The sequence below is a fragment of the Gymnoscopelus microlampas genome (genome assembly GCF_963454915.1).
Source record: "Gymnoscopelus microlampas genome assembly, chromosome: 1".
Lineage (NCBI taxonomy): Eukaryota > Metazoa > Chordata > Actinopteri > Myctophiformes > Myctophidae > Gymnoscopelus > Gymnoscopelus microlampas.
The window spans coordinates 23,970,928-23,993,556 of NC_139962.1; the positions used below are offsets into that span (position 1 = coordinate 23,970,928).

At 40.3% G+C, this 22,629-nt stretch overlaps 1 protein-coding gene across 2 annotated transcripts in view; it reads left to right on the top strand.

Annotated features, from left to right (window-relative positions):
* Positions 1 to 22,629, top strand: part of epha6 (eph receptor A6) — a 74,479-nt gene that overhangs the window by 47,772 nt on the left and 4,078 nt on the right. Inside the window, exons 9-16 of one of the 2 annotated variants that reach the window (XM_084060626.1) lie at positions 15,164 to 15,285; positions 15,776 to 15,950; positions 17,772 to 17,880; positions 18,240 to 18,310; positions 18,985 to 19,110; positions 20,877 to 21,062; positions 21,335 to 21,396; positions 22,319 to 22,528. In XM_084060626.1, the coding sequence (XP_083916752.1) occupies positions 15,164 to 15,285; positions 15,776 to 15,950; positions 17,772 to 17,880; positions 18,240 to 18,310; positions 18,985 to 19,110; positions 20,877 to 21,062; positions 21,335 to 21,396; positions 22,319 to 22,528 (1,061 nt within the window). The remainder of the gene's footprint in view (positions 1 to 15,163; positions 15,286 to 15,775; positions 15,951 to 17,771; positions 17,881 to 18,239; positions 18,311 to 18,984; positions 19,111 to 20,876; positions 21,063 to 21,334; positions 21,397 to 22,318; positions 22,529 to 22,629) is intronic. The other variant, XM_084060627.1, reaches the window with a different exon arrangement.

The window sequence follows — 22,629 nt, forward strand, 5'->3', positions numbered from 1 at the left end:
AATGGGAGATAACGTTGCCAGGTTTTGCGCGTGAAACAAGCAGCAAGGTCTATGAAAACAACGCCAAACGAAGCAAGCCCTACAAGCAACAAGGTCTATGAAAAGAAGGCCAAACGAAGCGCCTTAACACATATACATTGCCTCTTGGAAAACAGCCGATGTACAAGCTCAGAATGTGTACCCACTCCCACCTGCACTTTCACAACCAACGCCAAAAACACACTACCACCAATATTGCCCCTAAACCGCTTACAATAAGCGAACTTGGCAACACAGAGACACATTCCATTCACTGCGTTCCGTTCACCGCAGCACACCAACTGCACAACAGAAACACGGCGACATCATTTACGCACGTTTACACAGAAAACATTCTTACAGATCTCTCTCTGTGTGTGTGCGTGTGCGTGTGTGCGTGTGTGTTTGCGACGGGACCCGGAGGTTCGGCGGCGGGGGTTGCCCGTGGGGGGGGGGGGACCGCGAGGGTGCTGCGACGGGACCCGCGGGGGGAGGAGGGGGGACGGCACGACGGGACGCGCGACAGGACATGCAATAACCCCCAGTTTGCAACTACTTTCGCCTGCGCCCTTCACCGGGTATGGTCTAGTAATAATAATTACGGGGCCAGAGCTCAGCTCTGGACCTGTTTTATTATTCGCTTTATTCTGTCACTTCTGCCACTTTTCGCAGTTCTGGCTGAACCGCGCTGTCGCTTTTTACGAAACTCGGCCATATGGTAGATGGTCATGAAAAACGATCAAGAAAGAATTCTCACAATCTTTCGTCCAAAGGTGGCGCTATAGCACTCAATTGAAAATGCCAACTTTGACCAGGTACAACTCATGCCCTGTTTGACCTACAGCCATGAAACTTGGATACACATATGCGTCTCCTCATGCTGAACAACTTTCACCCTCTGACTTTTGACCTCTGACCTTTAGATCTCCCACCATTTTGAATTATATGAAAAACAGTCATTGGCTCCTAACTTCTGCATTTTTTTCACTTATGGAAAATCCGTTGGAAATTTTTGTAGGCAGAGGTCCAAAGTTCAAGTATTAAACGTTTCGTGCAGATTGCTCAAAAATCCCAGGAGGAGATAGATTTTAACTATTACAGTTTTATGAAAATTATTCATCTGCACCTAAAACATACATGCAGACTCACATTTCTTTGAAACTTTGCAGAAATGTACAGGGTCATTCCAAATATCACTGAAACCAATCTTACTCCTATTGGCCAAAAGGGGGCGCTATAGCAATTTTTTGAAAAGGCAGACTTTAAACAGGCATAAGTCATGCCTCGTTTGGCCGAAAGTCGTGAAACTTGCTCACACATGTGCCTTGACTCATGAGGAACACACGTATCGATTTGACCATTAAGCTCCGCCCTTAGATTTTCCGCAATTTTGAGCAGTTTGAAAAACACTTAAACCCAGGATTTCTCAGCTATTTGCGTGAAACTGTATCATCTGTGTGATCTCCTTTTTCACAGTTAATTGTCTGTTGGGCCAATGGCGTCTCCCTTAAATGAATGCCTCACAATCTCAAGGTCGCCAGTTCAAGCCTCACTTGATGCAGACTTAATTTAAGTTGAATTGCCAACAACATGACTGTATCAATGAATACATGTGCAAATGGTAAAGATAACCTGAAATGCTTATTTGAGAGTACGTTTTTTCAACGTATGACATACTTCATTCTGAAAATAGCTGATCTACAATCTCACAACTTTTCATGGTTTGTGAGCTTGTAGATCGGCTACTTTCACTAGTTTTGGTTCTGAGGAGATGTACAATTTCTTCATTGGTAAATGGTTTGTGAACGAGTGATCTTAGTGTTAGTGAAACAGGGGCTTGGTTCATGAAAGAAGGCAAGAGTTTATGATCTTCAACAGACAATATCAGCCTGGACAAAGCTATAGCACTATAGGTAGTGTTGCAGCCTATTAGTCTGAAGGTTGAGAGTTTGAATCCTGTTAATGGCAGTAGGTTGAGATGTCCAATCAAACCATTATGTTTCCATCTCTCTCTCTCATCAATCTATTGTTTCCATGTCACTCTCTCTCTCTTCAATCTATTCCGTTTCCATGTCTCTCTCTCTCTCTCTATTCACTGGCCCCGTATTATCGCTGCTTGCAGCTATATTTACCATTATTATTGTTATTATTTTATGAATTATGATGAATTATTTTGTATTATTATTAGTAGTATTAATAATTATTATTAACATTAGGCCAATACATGTATCCACACAGCTTACAGCATTCAGTAACACTAGGTATAACTACAGAATGAAATAACCCCTGTAGGCCTATTAATCATTAGCCCAAAATAAGTGTATAATTGTATTATCTAACACAATAATTATTATTGATAATTGAATATTGATTATTATTGTTATTATTATAAAAAGATTAGGCCAACACATGCATCCACACAATAATGAATATGGTCCATTTAAAAAATACGGTATATGCCATTATATAAAACAACATACCATGGTATTAACCTTAAAAAGTGGCATAAACCATTTTTAGAGCGGCGGGTGCCCAGTTGCCCACATGTCCCTAGTGCCCAGATGGTTTTGGTGCCCACCTCTCCAGGTGCCCACATGTCCCTAGTGCCCAGTTGTCCAGGTCCCCACATGTACCTAGTGCCCAGATGTCTCCACCCCTAATTGCCCACTCGTCCAGGTGCCCAGATGTCCCTAGTGCCCAGTTGTCCAGGGGCCCACATGTACCTAGTGCTCAGATATCCCTAGTGCCCAGATGTCCAGGTGCCGACATGTCCATAGTGCCCAGTTGTCCAGGTGCCCACATGTCCCCAGTGTCCAGTTGTCCAGGTGCCCACATGTCCCTAGTGCCCAGATGTCTCCACCCCTAATTGCCCACTTGTCCAGGTGCCCACATGTCCTTGGTGCCCACCTCTCCAGGTGCCCACATGTCCCTAGTGCCAAGATGGTTTTGGTGCCCACCTCTCCAAGTGCCCACATGTCCCTAGTGCCCAGTTGTACAGGTGCCCACATGTCCATTGTGCCCAGTTGTCCAGGTGCCCACATGTCCCCAGTGCCCAGTTGTACAGGTGCCCACATGTACCATAGTGCCCAGATGTCTAGGTGCCCAGTCGTCCAAAACAGCCATAATAGACATTAATATCATTTATTTGATAGAACAACTGTGTGATGGATGACTGCAGATGAATATGATATGTTTAATATACATACAGTAACAGTAGGCTACTGTGTGATGATTGCACAAACATTTGGTTCTGTTTTCTCTGTAATAAATATGTGTGTGTAAATATCATATGGATAAGATTTTTCATAATATATATTTCATTTATACAGATATCATAGGATTTTATGATTTTGATTTAAATTTGTAATTGTTTATATGAATCAGGAATGATATATACGAAGGGGGTAGGAGTAAATACGTCTTCATTTCTTCCTATTCCTTTTTGAACATGTTGGGGATTATCCCCAAGCATTCATTTATTGTTATATATTATTTAGTTTTGCTTCATATTTTTAAATATATTATGTCTTTCATTGTTATTTGTTAATTTACCAAATCAAACCAAACTATTATAAACATAAATACAGTTATCATCATCAACAAAATAGTAATACATTTGACCACTGACCAGCTCTATGGGCTGGAAGTTTGATCGCTCTGGGTTTGATTGCTAAAGCCTGCCCCCTCATTAACATACCGTCAATGAAATACGGCATGAAATGATTCATGAAATAAATGTTTAAATAAATACGTAAATAAATACATAAATAAATAATTAAATGTTTAAATAAATAATTAAATAAATAAATATTTAAATAAATAAGGAAATCAATACATAAATAAATAATTAAATGTTTAAATAAATAAATAAATACGTAAATAAATAAGGAAATAAATACATAAATAAATAATTAAATGTTTAAATAAATAATTCAATAAATAAATAATTAAAAACATCAATAAAAACATAAATATACAAATAAATAAATACATAAATATATAAATACATAAATAAATACATAAATGAATACATTTCAATACTTAATTGTACATTTCCTTGTACAATTATTTATTTATTTTAACATTTCTTGCTTTATAAATTAACGTATTTATTAATGTATTTTTATCTAGATACGGCATTTTTGGCATTCCATATGAACTGAGTATGAGTATTCTGTTCTCAGTCTCTCAGGAAAATATACTTAAATGATATTGATATTTTTCAAGAACAGGACAAAGGAGGCACAGCGCTTTGTGAGCTTGTAGATTTTGCCAAGCAACACCATCGTATGACGAAGTATAAATCAGGCTTCAGTCATCTCCAGGCTTGACTACAGCAATTCCCTCCTTGCTGGTCTGCCAGCATGCTCATTCAAACCCCTACAATTGATCCAGAATGCTGCCACACGATCAGCTAACACAAGACGTCTGTCTCTACTTTCCCTAAGACACCCTGGCCATCGCTCCAAGTGTCCTAGACTCTTCTCCCAACTGGCTCCTAAGCTGTGGAATGAAACCCACCACTCAGGACTGTAGACTCACTCCCCATTTTCCACCACAGTCTGAAAACTCACCTGTAGCTTAATTTCTGCCCACTCGCCCACTCCGCACTCCGTCCTCCAGCATGATCCGTTAATCGTGTCCCAAATGTTACTTTGCTTTGGAGAAGCTCAGAGTGAGTGGAAAGAGGAGGCTTCCCAAACCCCTTGGTGTACATGAAGTGTACAGGAAGTGTTCACTTCAGCGAGTTTCTTGTCAACTCGGTGGAAGTGTTAACTGACTGTCTGTTTATAGATGGGATGGAAACGATGCTGTCTGGGAGATGGGGTCCAAAAGCTGTGCCTTTTGTTGCGGACTTCAAAGGGATGATTTATTTTAGAGCCAACGAAACGTTTCATCTGCTCATATCCTACTAATGTAAACATAACAGTGCGTGTTGTGTGTGTGCGCGTGCGACTGTGCGACTGTGCGTGTGTGCGTGTGCGTGTGTGTGTGTTTGTGTTTGTGTATGTGTCTCAACGGTCTGAGACTGAAAGTGTTCCAATTGATTACACTGGAAGAGACCTTGAAGTGCATTTATATATACATATCTGAATAACAGTGATCAAAGCAACACATTAATTAATGGTTTGATCGATTTTTTTCATTTAATCAACCCTGCCGTGTGTTGCATGGGTGTGAGAGAATGTATGTCATACAGCTCAATCTAAGCATAATTAGAAAAACAGTGTCCAATATACAACATGACATCTGGAGGATGGAGGAGATGAGGAGGCAGAAGTTTGAGTATTGGAATGTGGCTATTCAGTCCAACCTGCTCAATTCCTCCGGACGTTTATCTAGTCCTCGCCTCCTCGCTCGGAGACAGGAATAAGCTGTGAGTGGAGGACGCGAGTGTGGAAGTTAGAGTATTGACATTTGGCTCCTAGCACTCCTTATTTCCTTGTATCACTGCTTGTTGTCTATGTTGTGATAATTCTAGTTATGCTATGCAGATGTATGTTGGTCACTTGTTCACAGATGCTAAGTCTGTTATTTAGATAGTATTCCGTTTAGACAGATGCTAGGTTTGAGGTTTACCTGGTGTTTTAGTTACTTTGTAGCAGTTGCTGCACTCTATTTAATTGACCTTTTACACATGACTACGGTTCATGTAATTTACTCTAATCTGGTACCTTCATTGAAGTTGCTCTGAATAACAGTGTCTACTAAATGAGTGAGTTGTAATGTTGGAAGGGAATTTATACTGAGTGTAATATTGTGACAGTGACAAAATAATTAAATTGTAACTACGGTTTTGTATGATGGCGAAGATTTGTTTGCTGTTTGGCACAGTATTCATTTGCAAATTGCATATTAATGCCTCATTATAATTTGATTATGCAAAATGTATTCATCAGCATTGATAATTAATTTCCCTTCCCGGTTGCCAGTGTGCCTGTCTGAACTTGATAAGTTGTATTTTCCATCCTCATTTAAGCATACGTCGTCAATTACTTTCAAGATGCTGGATCATATTGTCTCAATAGAATAGATAATTAGTCTAGAAGAGATAATTACTTTAATGACATCATGATACATGATAGTACAATGATTTTTTTTTGCAGCATAAGTAATCTCCAATATTGACTCCAATATTGACAAAAAGTGTTCAGTTGATAAAATGTATATATGATTAGCATGATTGACCCTATTTAATTCTCTATAATAGTCTTTGTGTTCATATAAATGACTGCACACTTCATTTTGCAATCATTTTTTAAAGGTCATCATTAGAGGGTATCATTGCTGTCAGGTGGAAACCTTGTACTGTATGTCCAAAACCGTGTTGTGATGTAGATTGGCTATTTTTGCAACTTTTGCGCAACACCCTCACATGATGAGGGGCGGCCTGCGACACAGAAGGTCCCAGATTCGATTCCAGGTCCCGTTAATGTGTTGAGGTGTCCCTGAGCAAGACACTTACCCATAATTGCTCCCCCCTGCGCTCTAGTCTGACCTCTTGGGCAGCAATCAAAGCTGGATGAAGCTGAAAACTGACTTTCCTCTGTGGGATCAAATAGGTAAAAATTATTTATTAGTTGTAAAATAAGACATTTATTTATGGGGGGGGTCAAGAACTTCAATATGGAGTTAATGCCCGACAGCGATGTTATGCATTTAGTATGGATGCTGACATTTTCTCAGAGAACACAGAGGACTATACCCCATTGAGGATGTACTGTAGCCTTCAAACGAACTGATCAAGCATAGCTGCTGGTCTTCTTTTGATCTCAAGAGGAGTGCAGTGCAGTGCAGTATAAGCAGGATGAATTCTACAATTATTTACAATAAGTTGCAGCACTTTCACAATGTAATTGTGGCTCCGAAGAATGTTGATACCTGCAGATGGAGTCCAGCCAAGTGTTCTAGAAAGTGGTTACAACAATCTGTATTCCACCTTGTTACAAGTATCCCCAATGGTGAGAATATCTAGCCTACATTGCTCTTTTCCAAATCGTGGACTGAAGGGTGGAGAAAACACATGAAAAGGAACTAAATTATTGAATTCTGAATACATAAATTAGTTTCAGCATTTTGTGAGCAGCCTAAATGTTTACTGCAGTTTATTTTTACAGTCCTTGCACTTCGCAGGACAGAGCTATTTATAGCATTGACGATGACAGGAATGGGTTCACAGCCACAACATGAATCAGAATTACTCGACCACTTGCCTTGTTGTTGGGTGACTGGGGTTTGTGCCACTTACACCAGCCTTGCACGACCTTGTCACTGTGGATAAATTGTTTAGTTTTCCTGAGAGCACTTAAAAGTCTAGTGGTGGCCCTGAATAGAGACTATCCGTGTACATACCGTCACTGTCAGGCAGAAACCTTGTATCTCCTTATTTTAACTTTTTACGTTCCTTCCTAAATGAATGCCCTACTTTGTTATACAACAGTGTCACACAAAAGTAGCAAAAAGTAGCTGCGTTGTCGTAATGCGTTGTCAACTTGATGATCTGCTAATTGATATTTTTGAAATTATTTTACGTGAAAGTGAAAGTGGTTAAATGTGTCTGTGGGTTTTATAAATATTGATCCAATAAAAAATATTAAATAGATCTTGTGACTAAAATAATAACTACATTTGATCCATTGGAACACAGGGTCTTTTCTCAGTTTTCCAAAAAGTAAAAGTTTTGGTCCCCATCCGACAGCGACAATATCCATGCACATATACAGTAGTACAGCTTCAAATGGTGTCCTCAAGAGGACTCTGTCCTCCAGTGTCAAGGAGTACTGTCCGACTTAAGGCAGTAATGCAATGCAATGCAATACAATGTAATGCAATGCGATGCAATGCAAAAAAATAAAGAAAAAATAAAATATACCCTGTAGGTGGATTGAATTCTACAATAATTTACAATACGTTGCAGCACTTTCTGTACTGTTTGGTTGTCAGCTTGGAGACATATTGTCATTGTTCAGATTGAATTTGCTGTTAGCTTTCTGTTTAAAGGTGGTGTGTGACTGATGCATTTCTTCTCAGGGAATCACTGGATCTCTTTTAACTTAATCTGGTGGTAGACATCTTAAACATCATTGCACTTTGTATGAGAGGGAAGATTGGCTATCCTTATATGTTCGTAGGCGTACCAACTGGTTGAGTTTTTTTTATAAGGCTCTGCTTGGCTTGGCCCCTCTTTATCTACAGATATATCTTGACAGAAACCATAGACATTACAACCTCCACTCGCATGATGTTTTTACATTGCCTGTTCCACATGCATGGACTGAGTTGAGTTGAAAAAAGGATTCAGATAATGCTGCCCCCTTTCGTGTGGAACACTTCCCAGAAGGACATGAAGCTGTCTGAACTGATCTCTTTGAAGCTTTTGTCACAATCCTGAAGGACTGGTTAGAGTTTGAAAATGTAAGCCGTTATTGTTTTTAGCATCAGAATATGTGCATGCCAAATCTTATTTTAAACTTGTGTTTGTTTTGAAATTGTTGTTTTATTTTTCTTTCATTTTTGTATTGTATGTATGTTTGGTCATTGTGCTGCCCTCTTGGCCAGGTCCCTCTTGTAAAAGAGATTTGATAATTCAATGGGGTTTTACCTGGTTAAATAAAGGTTTAAAAAAAAAAAGAAGCTATTTGGCAACTTATCTCATGAAATGTGGGTTCACCGTTGGCGACACTAAAACGCACCAGACAGATTTATTCACCAGCTGCTTCTTTATACTTTTTACATTTTATTCTTTACTTCTTTCTTTTCTTTTCCTTGTTTTTCATGTTTAACTTTCAGTCAAAATCAAAAGATCACCAGGACTCGCTTCATGTCCTCAACTTTTATTTTCTGGCAAGGGCAGCAACAAAGTGACACGTTTTGGCATGCGCCTTCCACAGCGTGTGACTTTCAGTCAAACACGAATAGCAAATAACGCAGTTTATGTCATCTGGGTTCATCGTTAGGTTTCTTTCGGCTCGGCAGCCATGTATAGAACATTAATTCATAATGGGCATCGTGTACAGCATTCCTCAGGCATAATTCAAATCCACACATTTTACAGTATTTTGTGAGAACCTTTTTTTTCCCCCCCTTCGCCTTTTCTTTGTTTCTCTTCTTTTTTGTGCTTTGCTCTTTTCTTCGCTTCTGTTTCTACCCTGCCTGCCTGCTCTGGGAATAAGGCTGGCTTCTATTTATATGCTCAGATGCTGGGGAGATGGAGTCTCCAGGGACCTTCTCTTTCTAGCTCTCCCTATACTTTTCTCTCTCTCTCTCTCTCTCTCTCTCTCTCTCTCTCTCTGCTTTTTGGTGTGGGCTTGTGGGGGCACGGTTAACCTATTTATCCTTGTTGCCAATAAACCATCAAGTGTTTATTGACTCCTGCTAGCTATTTGATCTGATGCTCAGTGAACTGTGATTAAAGTGTAATGACCATTATTGTTCTCTTTGAGCCGCACGTACCAGTATCAAACCAGGTTTGATTTATCTTACTAAACACACACACACACACACACACACACACACACACACACACACACACACACACACACACGCTCTTTCTCTCACTGTGTTCTCAGTCAATTAGTGTTCTACTGCACAAGCAGTTGGGTCTGAGGAGACATGGTCCAGGCTAATTAGCATCAGATGCCGGTGAAGGGCAGAGTAATGAGAGTGTTCTTCAGTATGTTGATGTCCTCACAGGCTGACTGCATCACAGAGCTGACTACAATATACCACCTACCACACTCTTCTCAAACTCTACACTTCTTTTTTTTCTGCCTTTATCCTACTTTTTGTCTCCCCATCCCCTATGTACTTCTCTCTCCCATCCTCACAACTCCTCTTTCACCACAATTGACACTAAAAGGTATGTTGTCTGCCTACTTCACAGTCACACACACACACACACACACACACACACACACACACACACACACACTGTTACGGCCAGACGTAGTTTGTATCATTTGTATATTTAGTATCTAGGTTCATTATATTATTTTTTATTTTGTATTTCTTGTATTTTGTTGTTCCTGTGTTTCTGTAAGGTGGAGAGTTGGTGCTGATTGCAACTTCAGTGACACCTGTGGTAAATTGGCACCTGCCTGTGGGAAATTACTCCCTGTAGCTGATTTGCTATGAAGAAGCCATATTGGAGAGAGAGAGAGAAGGTGTTATTGATCCAGGAGAGAAACAATCTAAACAATCCTTAGTATTTCTACATCAAAGCTTCACTGGCGAGTTGTTAGTGTTTTGTTTTGTTTTACCTTACAAAGTAAAACTTTTTGACTAAAAGTGCATTTGGAGACTTACCATGTGGGTCAGGCTTAGGCCCCAGTAACCAGCAGCCCTGGGAGAGGACCAGGCTACCACCGGGGTGCTCCTTCCATTCCGACATCTCACCACTCCGACTAGTGGCTTCCGCGTGCGGTTAAGGTTAGGGTTAGGTATAGGGTTAGTCAACGTCGGAAAGGCGACATGTCGGAAAGGAGAAATGCACCCGCTACCACCAGGCTCTACCAGGCTACCAGCAGCCACTGGGAGAGGCTACCACCAGGCTCTACCAGGTTACCAGCAGCCACTGGGAGAGGCTACCACCAGGCCACCACAGCCGCTGGGAGAGGCTACCACCAGGCCACCGCCAGGCTAACAGCAGCCACTGGGAGAGGCTGCCACCAGGCCACCACAAGGCTAACAGCAGCCACTGGGAGAGGCTGCCACCAGGCCACCACGAGGCTAACAGCAGCCACTGGGAGAGGCTGCCACCAGGCCACCACGAGGCTAACAGCAGCCACTGGGAGAGGCTGCCACCAGGCCACCACGAGGCTAACAGCAGCCACTGGGAGAGGCTTCCACCAGGCCACCACAAGGCTAACAGCAGCCACTGGGAGAGCCTGCCACCAGGCCACCGCCAGGCTAACAGCAGCCACTGGGAGAGGCTGCCACCAGGCCACCACGAGGCTAACAGCAGCCACTGGGAGAGGCTGCCACCAGGCCACCACAAGGCTAACAGCAGCCCTGGAGAGGACCAGGCTACCACCAGGCTAAGCAGCAGCCCTGGAGAGGACCGGGCTACCACCAGGCTACCAGCAGCCCCTGAAGAGGACCAGGCTACCACTAGACTAACCACAGCCCTAGGGAGAGGACCAGGTTACAACCAGGCTCCACAAGGCCAACAGTAGCCAGCCACCACCAGGCTCCAGCAGGCCAAGTATCTAGTACAGGCTGAGGCAGTGTGGTAAGTTTTTAACCTAGATCTTGAGGACTTGAAAACATCAATGAGAGAAATAGAGGAATTAAAAGCTGCTATGACTTCATTGAATGCTGATGTGATGACCTTATCAAACCAGCGGTGGACTGATGAGTGAAATCAAGGATCTTAAAATACAGAACACAGAGCTGGTGAAGAGAACTGATTACTTGGAAAACAGTGTCTATGAACTTAATTAAATAGAGAGAGCAAAATTGGAGGAGGGGTGGCTCTCTTTGTAGACACAAGCCCCATTTATAATGTTGTTGAAACCATGTCAGTAACTATTGTGAGGTAGTGAGGTTGCTTTGAATGTACTGTAATCATTGAGGCTGCGTTGCATTTCAATAACTTTGATGGAAGGAGGCAGCAGGTGCTTTGTAGAGATGTGTCGGTCGTGAACGAATCGAGTCTTCTTTTTTTTTATGTGATATGTTATTATATATAAATGAATTATACATTATATTAATTATTGTAATAAAATGTTATATATTATAATATTATTTATTATAATATGTATTCTAATGTATATGATATATTATACTATAATAAATATTGTTTTAATGATGCAATATATTATATTATATATTATTAAATGTAATAATATATTATAATGTTATATGTTGTATTATTATATATATATATATATATATATATATATATATATATATATATATATATATATATATATATATATATATATATATATATATATATATATATATATATAATAAAACTTTTTTTTTTTTTTTTATATATATAGAAATGAGCCAGTCTTTTGAACGACTCTTTGAAAGGAACGGATCCCCAAGATCCGGCTCCCTTAAAAGAGCCATAAATCCCATCTCTAGTGCTTTGCTCTGGGGATGGTGAGGAATGTCTTTCGGTCACCAACAATGTTTGTTGGTGGAGCCAACAAACTGGTTCATTCCACTTTTTCGGTGCCACAGTGGATTTTTCCATCTCTTGTTCATTGATCAACATCTGTCACACGTGTGTGTGTGTGTGTGTGTGTGTGTGTGTGTGTGTGTGTGTGTGTGTGTGTGGTAAACTGGCAGCTATATGAGTTGGGTGCTACAGAAATAAAAATGGATTCATTTGTGCCTTTAGTATACTTTTGTTTAGATCTGTGAGATTAGGTTTGTATTTTCTAGCGCTTTTCTGTAACTTTTTACTTTTTGTTTTGTAATAAATATGTTCCATTTCAAATTCTTGTGTCCTTTCAGTTATTATGTTGCAACCTTTTACCCTAGACAAAGGGTCGTACCACACACGATGGGCCCTATTCTTGCCGGTGCCTTACCTGTTGGCATTACGCACAAGGGAGCTGGCACTGTCCCTAAACGGTATATTTGCGCCTGGAGGTGTGCCCGTGGGCGTATCGTTTGATTTCCCTAAAATTGATATCTTGCCCATACACGTTTGGGAAAGTGCATAGCGGATTCTAAAACCACCCGCTGTGCCAAATTCGTTTGGTAGAGTGCACCTGCAATGGACATGTCGGGAGTCGGCCGGGCGCACAACGGCATAACATTCGAGGTCTCCCTCTCTCCTAATTCTCAAAGAATCTCTGTGATTCAAATTTTCCTATAATCAGCAGAAGTGAGAGTGTCAATTCCTTGTGTCAATTGTGTTTATATAAGATGAAGGTCTATTCAAAGAAGAGAATTTGCGTGCGATGCCATGCTCTCCAAATTACACATTTCAGTTTTATTCATCCATTGCGCAGCAAATAATGAATGGATTGCAATAATATAACATCTTTATAATCAGTAACATGTAGGTGATACTAATGTCTATCAAAAATGTTTTTATTGAAAGGCAATCAAAGGCTAGAGTGTATGAAGCAAATGTCGGGTGTATGGTGTCAACGATATCTGTGACCCAGTGGGGCAGCAGAGTTCATGTCGGAATAAAGTGCTTGTGAATGTGATTCTCATTACAATTTTACTGTAATCCACAAAAGTGTGACTGTTAATTCCTTGTGTCAATAAATTGTGTTTTTATCAGCATTTGCCTGTTTGTCTGCTTATCAAAGACTAATACAATACCGTTTGATCTGCGTTTGTTATAACCATACCATTTATTTTAAATAATCCAGAACACAAGCAGATTGCTGACATTTAAAGTTCTCTATAACCAGCAATGTGTGAGTGATAATTCTGTTTATGAAATATTATTTTATTCTGCTCTTCAATGGGCAGAGAGGGAGAGAGCATAAGATTGCATTGGGGATAATGGCATGGTGATTGGTTTTATTATTGTAGCACCCAAACCACACCTATGCATAATGTAACAGGTAGCGCTGGTGTTTTAGGGATAAGACTGGTGTCCGAAAATAGCAACTTTTGCACGGGAACACTCCTTGGACAATGCTAAATCCCCAAATATTGGATTTAGAATCTTCGAATGAAAATAGGGCTCACAGTCTCACGCGCACCTGGTGGCAAGGACACACGCACACATGCACACATGCACACGCATAACACACACACACACACACACACACACACACACACACACACACATATAATATCACACACACATATATATATATATATATATATATATATATATATATATATATATATATATATATATATATATATATATATATATATATATTATACATTTATGAAAATACATGTATATATATATTATACATTTATGAAAATACATGTATAATTATACATGTATGAACATTTTTACGCATGTGTACTTGTATTATGAGAAATTGCAAAATGGTATAAAAAAAAAACTAATTAGACTAAAACTCTAGTTAGGCGGAAATGAAAGTGGCCTTTTTTCAAATCGGACTCGCCACCATGAGGCAGATTTAAAGAATTGAGGTTGTAGTGGCCTACTGGGAGTGTGCTTGCAAAGTTTTACACTAATCGGTCCAGCAGTGTCCGACATTAGCTGCATACAGATGCACAAAGACAAATGGATAGGGGCGAAAACACCTCCTGGCCTGTCGGCCTGGCAAAGGCAATGAGTGTACTTACATTGTATTTTAAGTACATTTGAACACAGATACATATGTGTACTATAACTATATTGTTTAGTGATATAATGAACATAGTATTTTCATGAACTGGTGTACTAACTGTGGTATGTGAGAGCATGACTGTTATATTAAAGGTCTTATCAATAAGGCCAAAATCTGTGCAGCTTGACGTCTTATATATGCCCAGCTGCTACCATTGTCCTGTATGTGGCAATGTGAAGCCTCACAACAGTCAACAGTGTTATTGTCTGGCTAGAAGATACGTAGTTGACTCTGTGTAGCGTGATTAAAGTGTTTCTCTCGAAATACATTCTGTAAATGAACAATTAATTGAATTACATGGTTTTTGACTTCACCCGTGACCTGTGTGACACATTACAGCACCTTTACCCTTGTTTTCCCGTTTAGAGATGACTGTCACAATGCCTTTGTTTGGTATTTAAATCTTTCCTCTGATGGCTGAAGTCGATGCATTATCCAGTGGTGTCTCTTGTATCAAGCTTGAGTTCACTTCAGTGGCTAGAACTATAATGACTGTCACTCGTGTCCTCAGGCTCTGTGGTGCCTTGGTCAGATAATTCTGGGACGTTGCATTGTAAGGATTAGGATGTTCTTTGTATTGACTTTTACTCATTGAGAAAAGAAAGGAAGTGAATTCATATTTAATAGTTTATTTATTTAGTTTGGTATCTCAACTCTTGCACAAAATAATTATTTGGAGAGCAGTAGGGATCTGTGTTCTATTGCCATTCGAAATCTCTGACCCTAAACATTCCAGTTGATGAGAACTATAACACTGCTGCTCAAGTTTCTTAACGATCCTGCACAAATGAAATTACAGAATGTATTGAATACCTTTTTTTTTTTTTTTTTTTACTATTGGACTCTATTTTCAGGTCCTTCGCTGGTGGGTGTAGTGCGAAAGGACTGGGTCTCTTACAACAGCATTGCCCTCTCTTGGACTGATGTGGAACAGCACTCAGACATTGTGGAGTATGAGATTAAATACTATGAGAAGGTAGTGAATCACACTATAAATATATTGTCAGTGTACTGTCATTGGGGTGTGTAACTCTGTTTGAGGACAATGTTGGTGAAAAATACATGTATGAATAGTTCTATCCAGTCCTTCATGACTGACACACCACAAGAACAACTAAAACCTAGGACTGCTCACACTCACATGTTGTCACAATACATTGTTAACATACAAGCAAATAATCAGTGGTTTTGTTACTACCTTCAGGGAAGAGGACGACTGAAGTCTTAAATCTCTTCAGAAAAGCCCATCCATAATTCATTGTTATCTCAGCTCCTATGAGTTCAACAAACAAGTCCTGCTTTTTCATTTGCTTCAGTGGTTTGGATATGATGTTGATTTGTTCAGACGTCATTTGAATAATGCAAATATCAAGTATGTATTTTTGATTGTCCCGGTGTATCATAATCTGCAATTCGCTTTTGTAACCTACTGTTTAGTGACTATGACCTTGTTTCTACCTCGCCAGGAACAAGAGCGACTGAGCTATTCCTCCATGCGGACCACAATGCCCAGTGTGGTGGTGACAGGACTCAGGCCCTCCACTCTGTATGTGTTCCATGTGCGCGCTCGCACTGCGACAGGCTACAGCGCATACAGCCCAAAGTTTGAGTTTGCCACTGGAGATGACGGTACGCCATGGGGTACGTGGGTCAGGGTTATTATAGCTAACTAAAACGAATTAAATAATGAAAACTATTATTGACAAAACATTTTTGGCAACTGAAGTAAAAACTAGAAAAAGTGCTCCTCGGAGCACAGGTCTCCGCCAGGTCAGGTAAGTTAATGTGGGCCAGCAATGTTCGGAATTCGACAATCAGGCTGGAATGTGAAAAATCGGACGGATCGGACGGATCCGTCGTGATCACTTGACTAAAGAGATAATATGTACCGATTTGCGTGATGTTTGGACATCATTTGTAGGAGTAATATAAAAAGAATATTTTGCTAAAATCGGCCCGTGGTGGCGCTATAATAGGGCAATGTTGAAAGGGTGGTATTTGTTTCTCAACGTCGTGGAATGTGTGTGCAAAGTTTCACCGCAATCGGACGCTGCGTTCATGATTTGCGGCATTTTGTTAAAAATGGGCCAATCCTGCAAACTTTTGATGTCAATCTTAGCCAATCAGAATGGAATATGAAAAATCAAACAGATCCGTCTTGATCACACTATAGATCATGTGTACCGATTTGTGTGAAATTTGCGTGATTTGAATAATATCCAAAAATGTGTTTTACGCCTGGTGGCGCTATAAAAGGCAGATGTGAAAAATGCAGGGCAAAGGTTTTTCCTTGGCCTCTAGGGAGTACACATACCGTTTTACACGGGTCGGTGCAGTTATAGGTAAAAACACAAATGTTGTATTCATGATTTGAGGCATTTTGTTCAAAACGGAGCACTCCTGCAAACTTTGGAAGCCATTCTTAGCCAATTAGGTTGGAATATGAAAATCTGAAAGACCCCTTTCGTTTAATGACTACAGAGATACTGTGTACCGATTTGTGTGATGTTTGGATAAAATCTGGAGGAGCACTGTCAACAAATTTGTTTTGAAAAAAGCGGGCTCCTGGTGGCGCTATAACAGGCCCATGTGAAACATTTGGGGCAGAGGTTCTGAATTGGCATCCAGGGAGTGTGCGTGCACAGTTTCGCTGCGATCAAGCCAGCAGTGCCGGAGATTAGCTGTCCACAGACGGACGGGGCGGCGGTCATTTCAGACACATTTTATGCTTGGCTGCGTGTGGGTGTCGCACTCCGAAAATAGCCTATCTACTCCCTACGTGTCTGCGACGTGTTGGGAGCTCGTCTATTTTCTATTTTCGGCACACAGCTAAGTATAAATAATGCATTACGACCACTGTAATTGTTTTCATCGATCAATAACATAAACATCACTTAAGAATTGTGAAGGCTCCTTGAATAGTTCACCAGTCATGTGCAGTTTGTTCTTATTATGCTGAAGCATATGTATTATCTAAACATGTATTATGTTAATACATGTTAATGAAATCGCAGGAGTTAGTGTTTGCACTAATAACAGTTGGGACAGAAACAGAAAGAAATACATGTTTACCCTTGTATCCGCAAGATTAATGAATGCAAAGACTTATGTCTAACCTCATGTAGGCCTACATACTGCATCAACTGAACTGGATTACGCTATGCGTATACTGTATACTGTAGATATCTCCCTGCCCCCCCTTCTTTTTCTGTTCTCTTCCTGAAAATAACAAAAATGATAGAGCTTGCACAAACGAATTTCACTCACTTCTTTACACCTGCAAATCTGTGACATGACAATAAAGATGATTCTGATTCTGACATATTTTAGTTCATGTGCATTTTACAGACAAATACACAAGGCATAAGCAGAACATGCTGCTTTTAGAGGTATGTGCTACTGTGCATCTCTTAGTGTTGTCTTGAAGTGGGTTAAGTGTTTTTCTTGTCTCTCTCTGTTCAGATTCTGAGATAGCCTCTGATCAGGGGCAGGTTCTGGTGGTCGTAACGGCATCTGTAGGAGGCTTCTCCCTGTTGATCATCCTAACCCTCTTCCTGCTCATCACTGGACGGTACAGTCAAACGCATGCGCACACGCACAGTGATGGAAGAAGTGCTCACATGTTTTACTTAAGTAAAAGTATCAATACTGCAATGTTCACGATTTTTCAAAAATAGCAGATCTACAAGTTCATAGCGCTGCACTCAGTGCCGCACTATGAGCTTGTATATCTGCTATTTTTGAATAGCCAAAGAAATTTAAAATGACACACATGCTTTCCCCGGTCTAAATGTGTTAATTAATTGTCATGAATTAATCAAGAATAAAACAGAGATGGGTAGTGGATAGAAAGAACACACTGATGAGAGGGCACTAACAGTATGCCATTACCTGAGAAGTGACATTTTGTTTCTTGGCCTCGTGTCTCAGGTGTCAGCGGTACATCAAAGCCCAGATGAAGTCGGATGAGAAGAGGAGGGCACGCTTCCAGCGTGGACACGGTAAAGCATTTAATGTCTTTATTTCTGAATGTAAAATGTCCAACTGGTGGGCATGCGCCTGGTACAGAAGTATTTCAGAATTGTTACTGAGGTTTGCTTTTCTTGACCTCAATGTTAAGAATGTAATTTAGATAGCATGTTATTTTAACCGTTGCTAGGTTTGTTGTTTACCTGGTATCCTATAGTTTCAATGTACAGCTTGTTATTTCGATAGTATATTGTTTAGACTGATACTTGGTTCTTGGTTTACCTGGAATCCTACTTTCTTGAGGCACTACATTGTCTCTCTGCATTCTTTGTACAGTAAGTGCTTACCTTAATTATTATAAGTCGGTCTGGATAAGAGCGTCTGCTAAATGCCTAAATTGTGTAATTGTAATTGAATTGTCTGAGTAATCATTTAGCCAGCCTGAATCTTAAGGACACCAATGTTGTGTGCAATTTCAACCACATACCTACGAAATACAATATGACACTTCCACCTATTTAGAAACAGTAAAACTAGAGGCAAGCTGTCATGATAAAAGTAATTGTTGGTGAGTGAGTGCATGATTATGTGTTTTTAAGTCAAAGTTTCAAGTTTAATGTTAATATTGAATGTTAACTGGTATTGAGTTCCATTTTTTATTCCTTTAACAGATATATAGCTATATACTATTATTGTTCTTTTTCAGTTCCATTCTCAGGGATAAAGACCTATGTGGATCCAGACACTTATGAAGACCCCTCTCAAGCTATCCAGGAGTTCACTAGGGAAATTGACCCCTCACGCATAAGCATTGACCGGGTGATTGGAGCAGGTGAAATCACAACACAGTCACATACATACTGTATGGCTGAGGCTATGGACTGGCTATAGCCAATCGGTCGCCTATCCTTCTGGATTATGGGATCTACACTGCTTTATAACCAATTACAACGCTCCTGTCCTTACGGGTTATAGGTACCCGTACTAGCCAATCCCAGACATGTTAGATTAAAAGTATGTATACATTCATCCATAGAAATATAAAGGTAGATGCCTCCTCCGGCTCTGAGGCATCTGTATCTCGGGCGCCATTTTAGAGGAGGCAAGCTTCCACGTGTGTCACAGAAGGGGGCATTCGGTAGGCCAATCAGAGGCAGGTGGGGGTTCGTAACCTAGCCCTTAACCCTTTAAGATGCAGCCGCGCAGCAACTAGTCAGTTAGACGTGCTGATATTGGCCAGTGGTCAACACGCTGTGATTGGCCAGTAGTCACTTTGAATGGCAGCGTGCCTTGAATGGCAACGTGCCCCATAGCCTGCGGAGACCACGACCGCAACTACAAATCCCATAGCCTGTGGCGTAAATGCTAATAAACAGTTTAAATAAAGGTTAATCTGCCTCCTTACCCACTGCATACACCACAGTATGTCAATGGTCATCAATACCCATCAATTTGAGATTGATTGGTCAACCCACTGTGGATAAAAAATGGATGAGGACGGACTGACAGTCAGTTTTGTTCATTTAATAGTAGAATAGTAGTATGAACATACTCCAAAAAGATTCTTCAGAAATGTTGATTTTGTCATGGTGGATTTTCAAACTTTTAAGAAGTTTTTGAATTTGGTAGCACATAGCAGATTTGACAGGTTATACACTGCACACAAGTTTTAAGGGTCAAAGAGTAAGGACTATCAGAAATATCTTCGGTCTATATATCTTCAGTAATACTTTCCTTCCTCCAGAGTGGCTCCTGTGACAGTTTAGAAAGATTGCAATATTTCATAGAACAAGAAATCTGGTAAAGTTTCAATTATTTATTTTTTTACAACTCTGACAACTGTGACCCAGACACAAGAACTATTAAAATTAAAACCGTCTGAATTTAAATGTCATGGAGGAGCAGTGGAATATTAAACTGTCCTATTTTAGAAAACCAGTGGTGTCCCTTGTGAATAGTGTTCATTGATTCACTAAATTGAACAGACCGTCTGTATTTATCCTATGAATTATCCTGAAGACTGCTTCCATTTGTCTCGTTTGAAGAACATGAGCGCCACTTAGGGGAAGCAGGATGCACTTACGTACTGTACAGCTCAGCTCATGAGAACTACACTAGTTTGAATGTCATTATATAAATAAGGTGTTAAATGAGCATTTCACTAATAATACATTTGAATTCCATTTTGTCTCAACCATTCAACAAAATGTGTTTTCTATAAAAAATATTTCAAGATCAAGCTGCAATGGTTTTTGTTTTCTATTCCTTGGAGGGAAAACATCACTGTGACTGTACTAAGAAATTATCCTGTTTTCCTGAGCTGTATTCAGCACAATCATCAGGACACTACATAAGTGTCGACATATCGTCATTAACATGCCAAGTTTAGACATATTCACTTTCATAAACCTTCACTTGAAATAAAGTCGTATAGGCTACAGTTTTATGATATTTAGACGTTGTGCATGTAATTAATAAACATAGTTTTCTTATGTGATTTTAAAAGTGAGATGTAAGTACCTGACATGTTGGTATGAGTGTGTTAACTGTACATGCAGGTGTGTTTATGCCTGTTTCTACATGTCTGCATCATGGCAGGTGAATTTGGAGAAGTGTGTAGCGGCCGTCTGCACACACCAGGGAAGATGGACGTCGCCGTGGCGATAAAGACTCTGAAAGGCGGCTATGTGGATCAGCAGAGGCGGGACTTCCTGCGTGAGGCGTCCATCATTGGACAGTTCAACAACCAGAACATTGTCCGACTAGAGGGAGTCGTCACTAAAAGTAAATTTCTCATCACCTTGTTCATTCTCTAAAAAAAAATGTTTCCCACTGTTTCTCAACGTCTGGTCCAGGGCCCACCAGGGGTTACAAATGGACCCTCACAGATCTGTAACTCTGAGAGTGTACAAATGGAACCTTTTTTGGAATATATATCTTTGGGACACCAATCTACACTTCAACATTCTCAGTGCTAATTTAACTCTGAGAGACGTCAAGAACCAGTGCTCTAATTCCACTTCTCTCCTCCAATAACATTAATGGTCCTTTTCCAGGCAGACCAGTAATGATAGTGGTGGAGTTCATGGACAACGGAGCGCTGGACGCTTTCCTACGGGTAAGAGGAATATGAAATAGAATGATATATAATGGAAAGTAAAGTATATTTATTCAAGTACTGTATTTAAATCCATTTTTGAGGTACTTGTGATTTTACCAATAATATGATTTTGAAATGGGCTATTCTGCATAAATGAGTACTTTTATGTTTGGTTTGGTTTATGTTTATGTTTGGCTTTAAGTGTATTTTGTTGCCAATACTTTTGTACTCAAGTCAAATTTTGGACTTTGACTTGTAACAGAGTATTTTTACATTGTGGTATTGCTACTTTTACCTAAGTAAAATATGAGAATTCTTCTTCCACTTGATATTATGTAACTGTCGGGTGGAAACCTTGTATGTTCAAAACTCTTTTCAGGAAATGGAAAAATAACCTGTGTTGTGTTCCAATGAATACAATGCAGTTATTATTTAGTCACAAAGCTCTTGTTAATACTTTTCATTGGTACAATATTCATAAAACCACTTTCACTTTCAGTTTAAAAGAAAATTCACAGGCCTGGGCCGTGGCGTCGCGGTCCAGGCACCCTGGTTGAAATCCCTTAACAGACAGCGTGCCGCGGGTTCGCGTCCCGTTCCCGACGGCCTTTGCTGCGTGTCTTCCCCCATCTCTCTCCCCATTTCCTGTCAGCCTACTTTCACTATCCCTCTCCCAATAAAGCCACAAAAAAAATGTTAAAAAAAAGAAAAGAAAATTCACACAAGTTCGCATCGCAACGCTTTGTGAGCTTGTAGATTATTTTTGCTACTTTTATGTGACACTGTAGTACGACGAAGTCGTACTACAGTGTCACAAAAGTATATGGAGAAGTATACAAAAGTATATGGAGTATATGGAGATACAAGGTTTCTGCCCGACAGCAACGATATGCTGAGAGGCTCTGCTCTGCTTGCCTCCTCTGTCCAACAACGATCCCAGAGCCATGATGGCCAGTTCACGGTGCTCCAGCTGGCGGGCATGCTGCGTGGCATCGCCGCGGGCATGAGCTACCTGTCAGACATTGCTTACATTCACCGAGACCTCGCCGCTCGAAACGTCCTGGTGAATGAGAACCTGGTCTGTAAGGTGTCAGACTTTGGCATGTCTCGAGGACTGGACGATGACCCCGACGCTGCATATACCACTATGGTGAGTGTGAGGGTTCTATACTCTTGAACGGTTATGAGTGTTAAAGAGAAGTTTTGCAGATTTTGAAACTAAATCCCATATTGTTCTGATGTGTGGAGAAT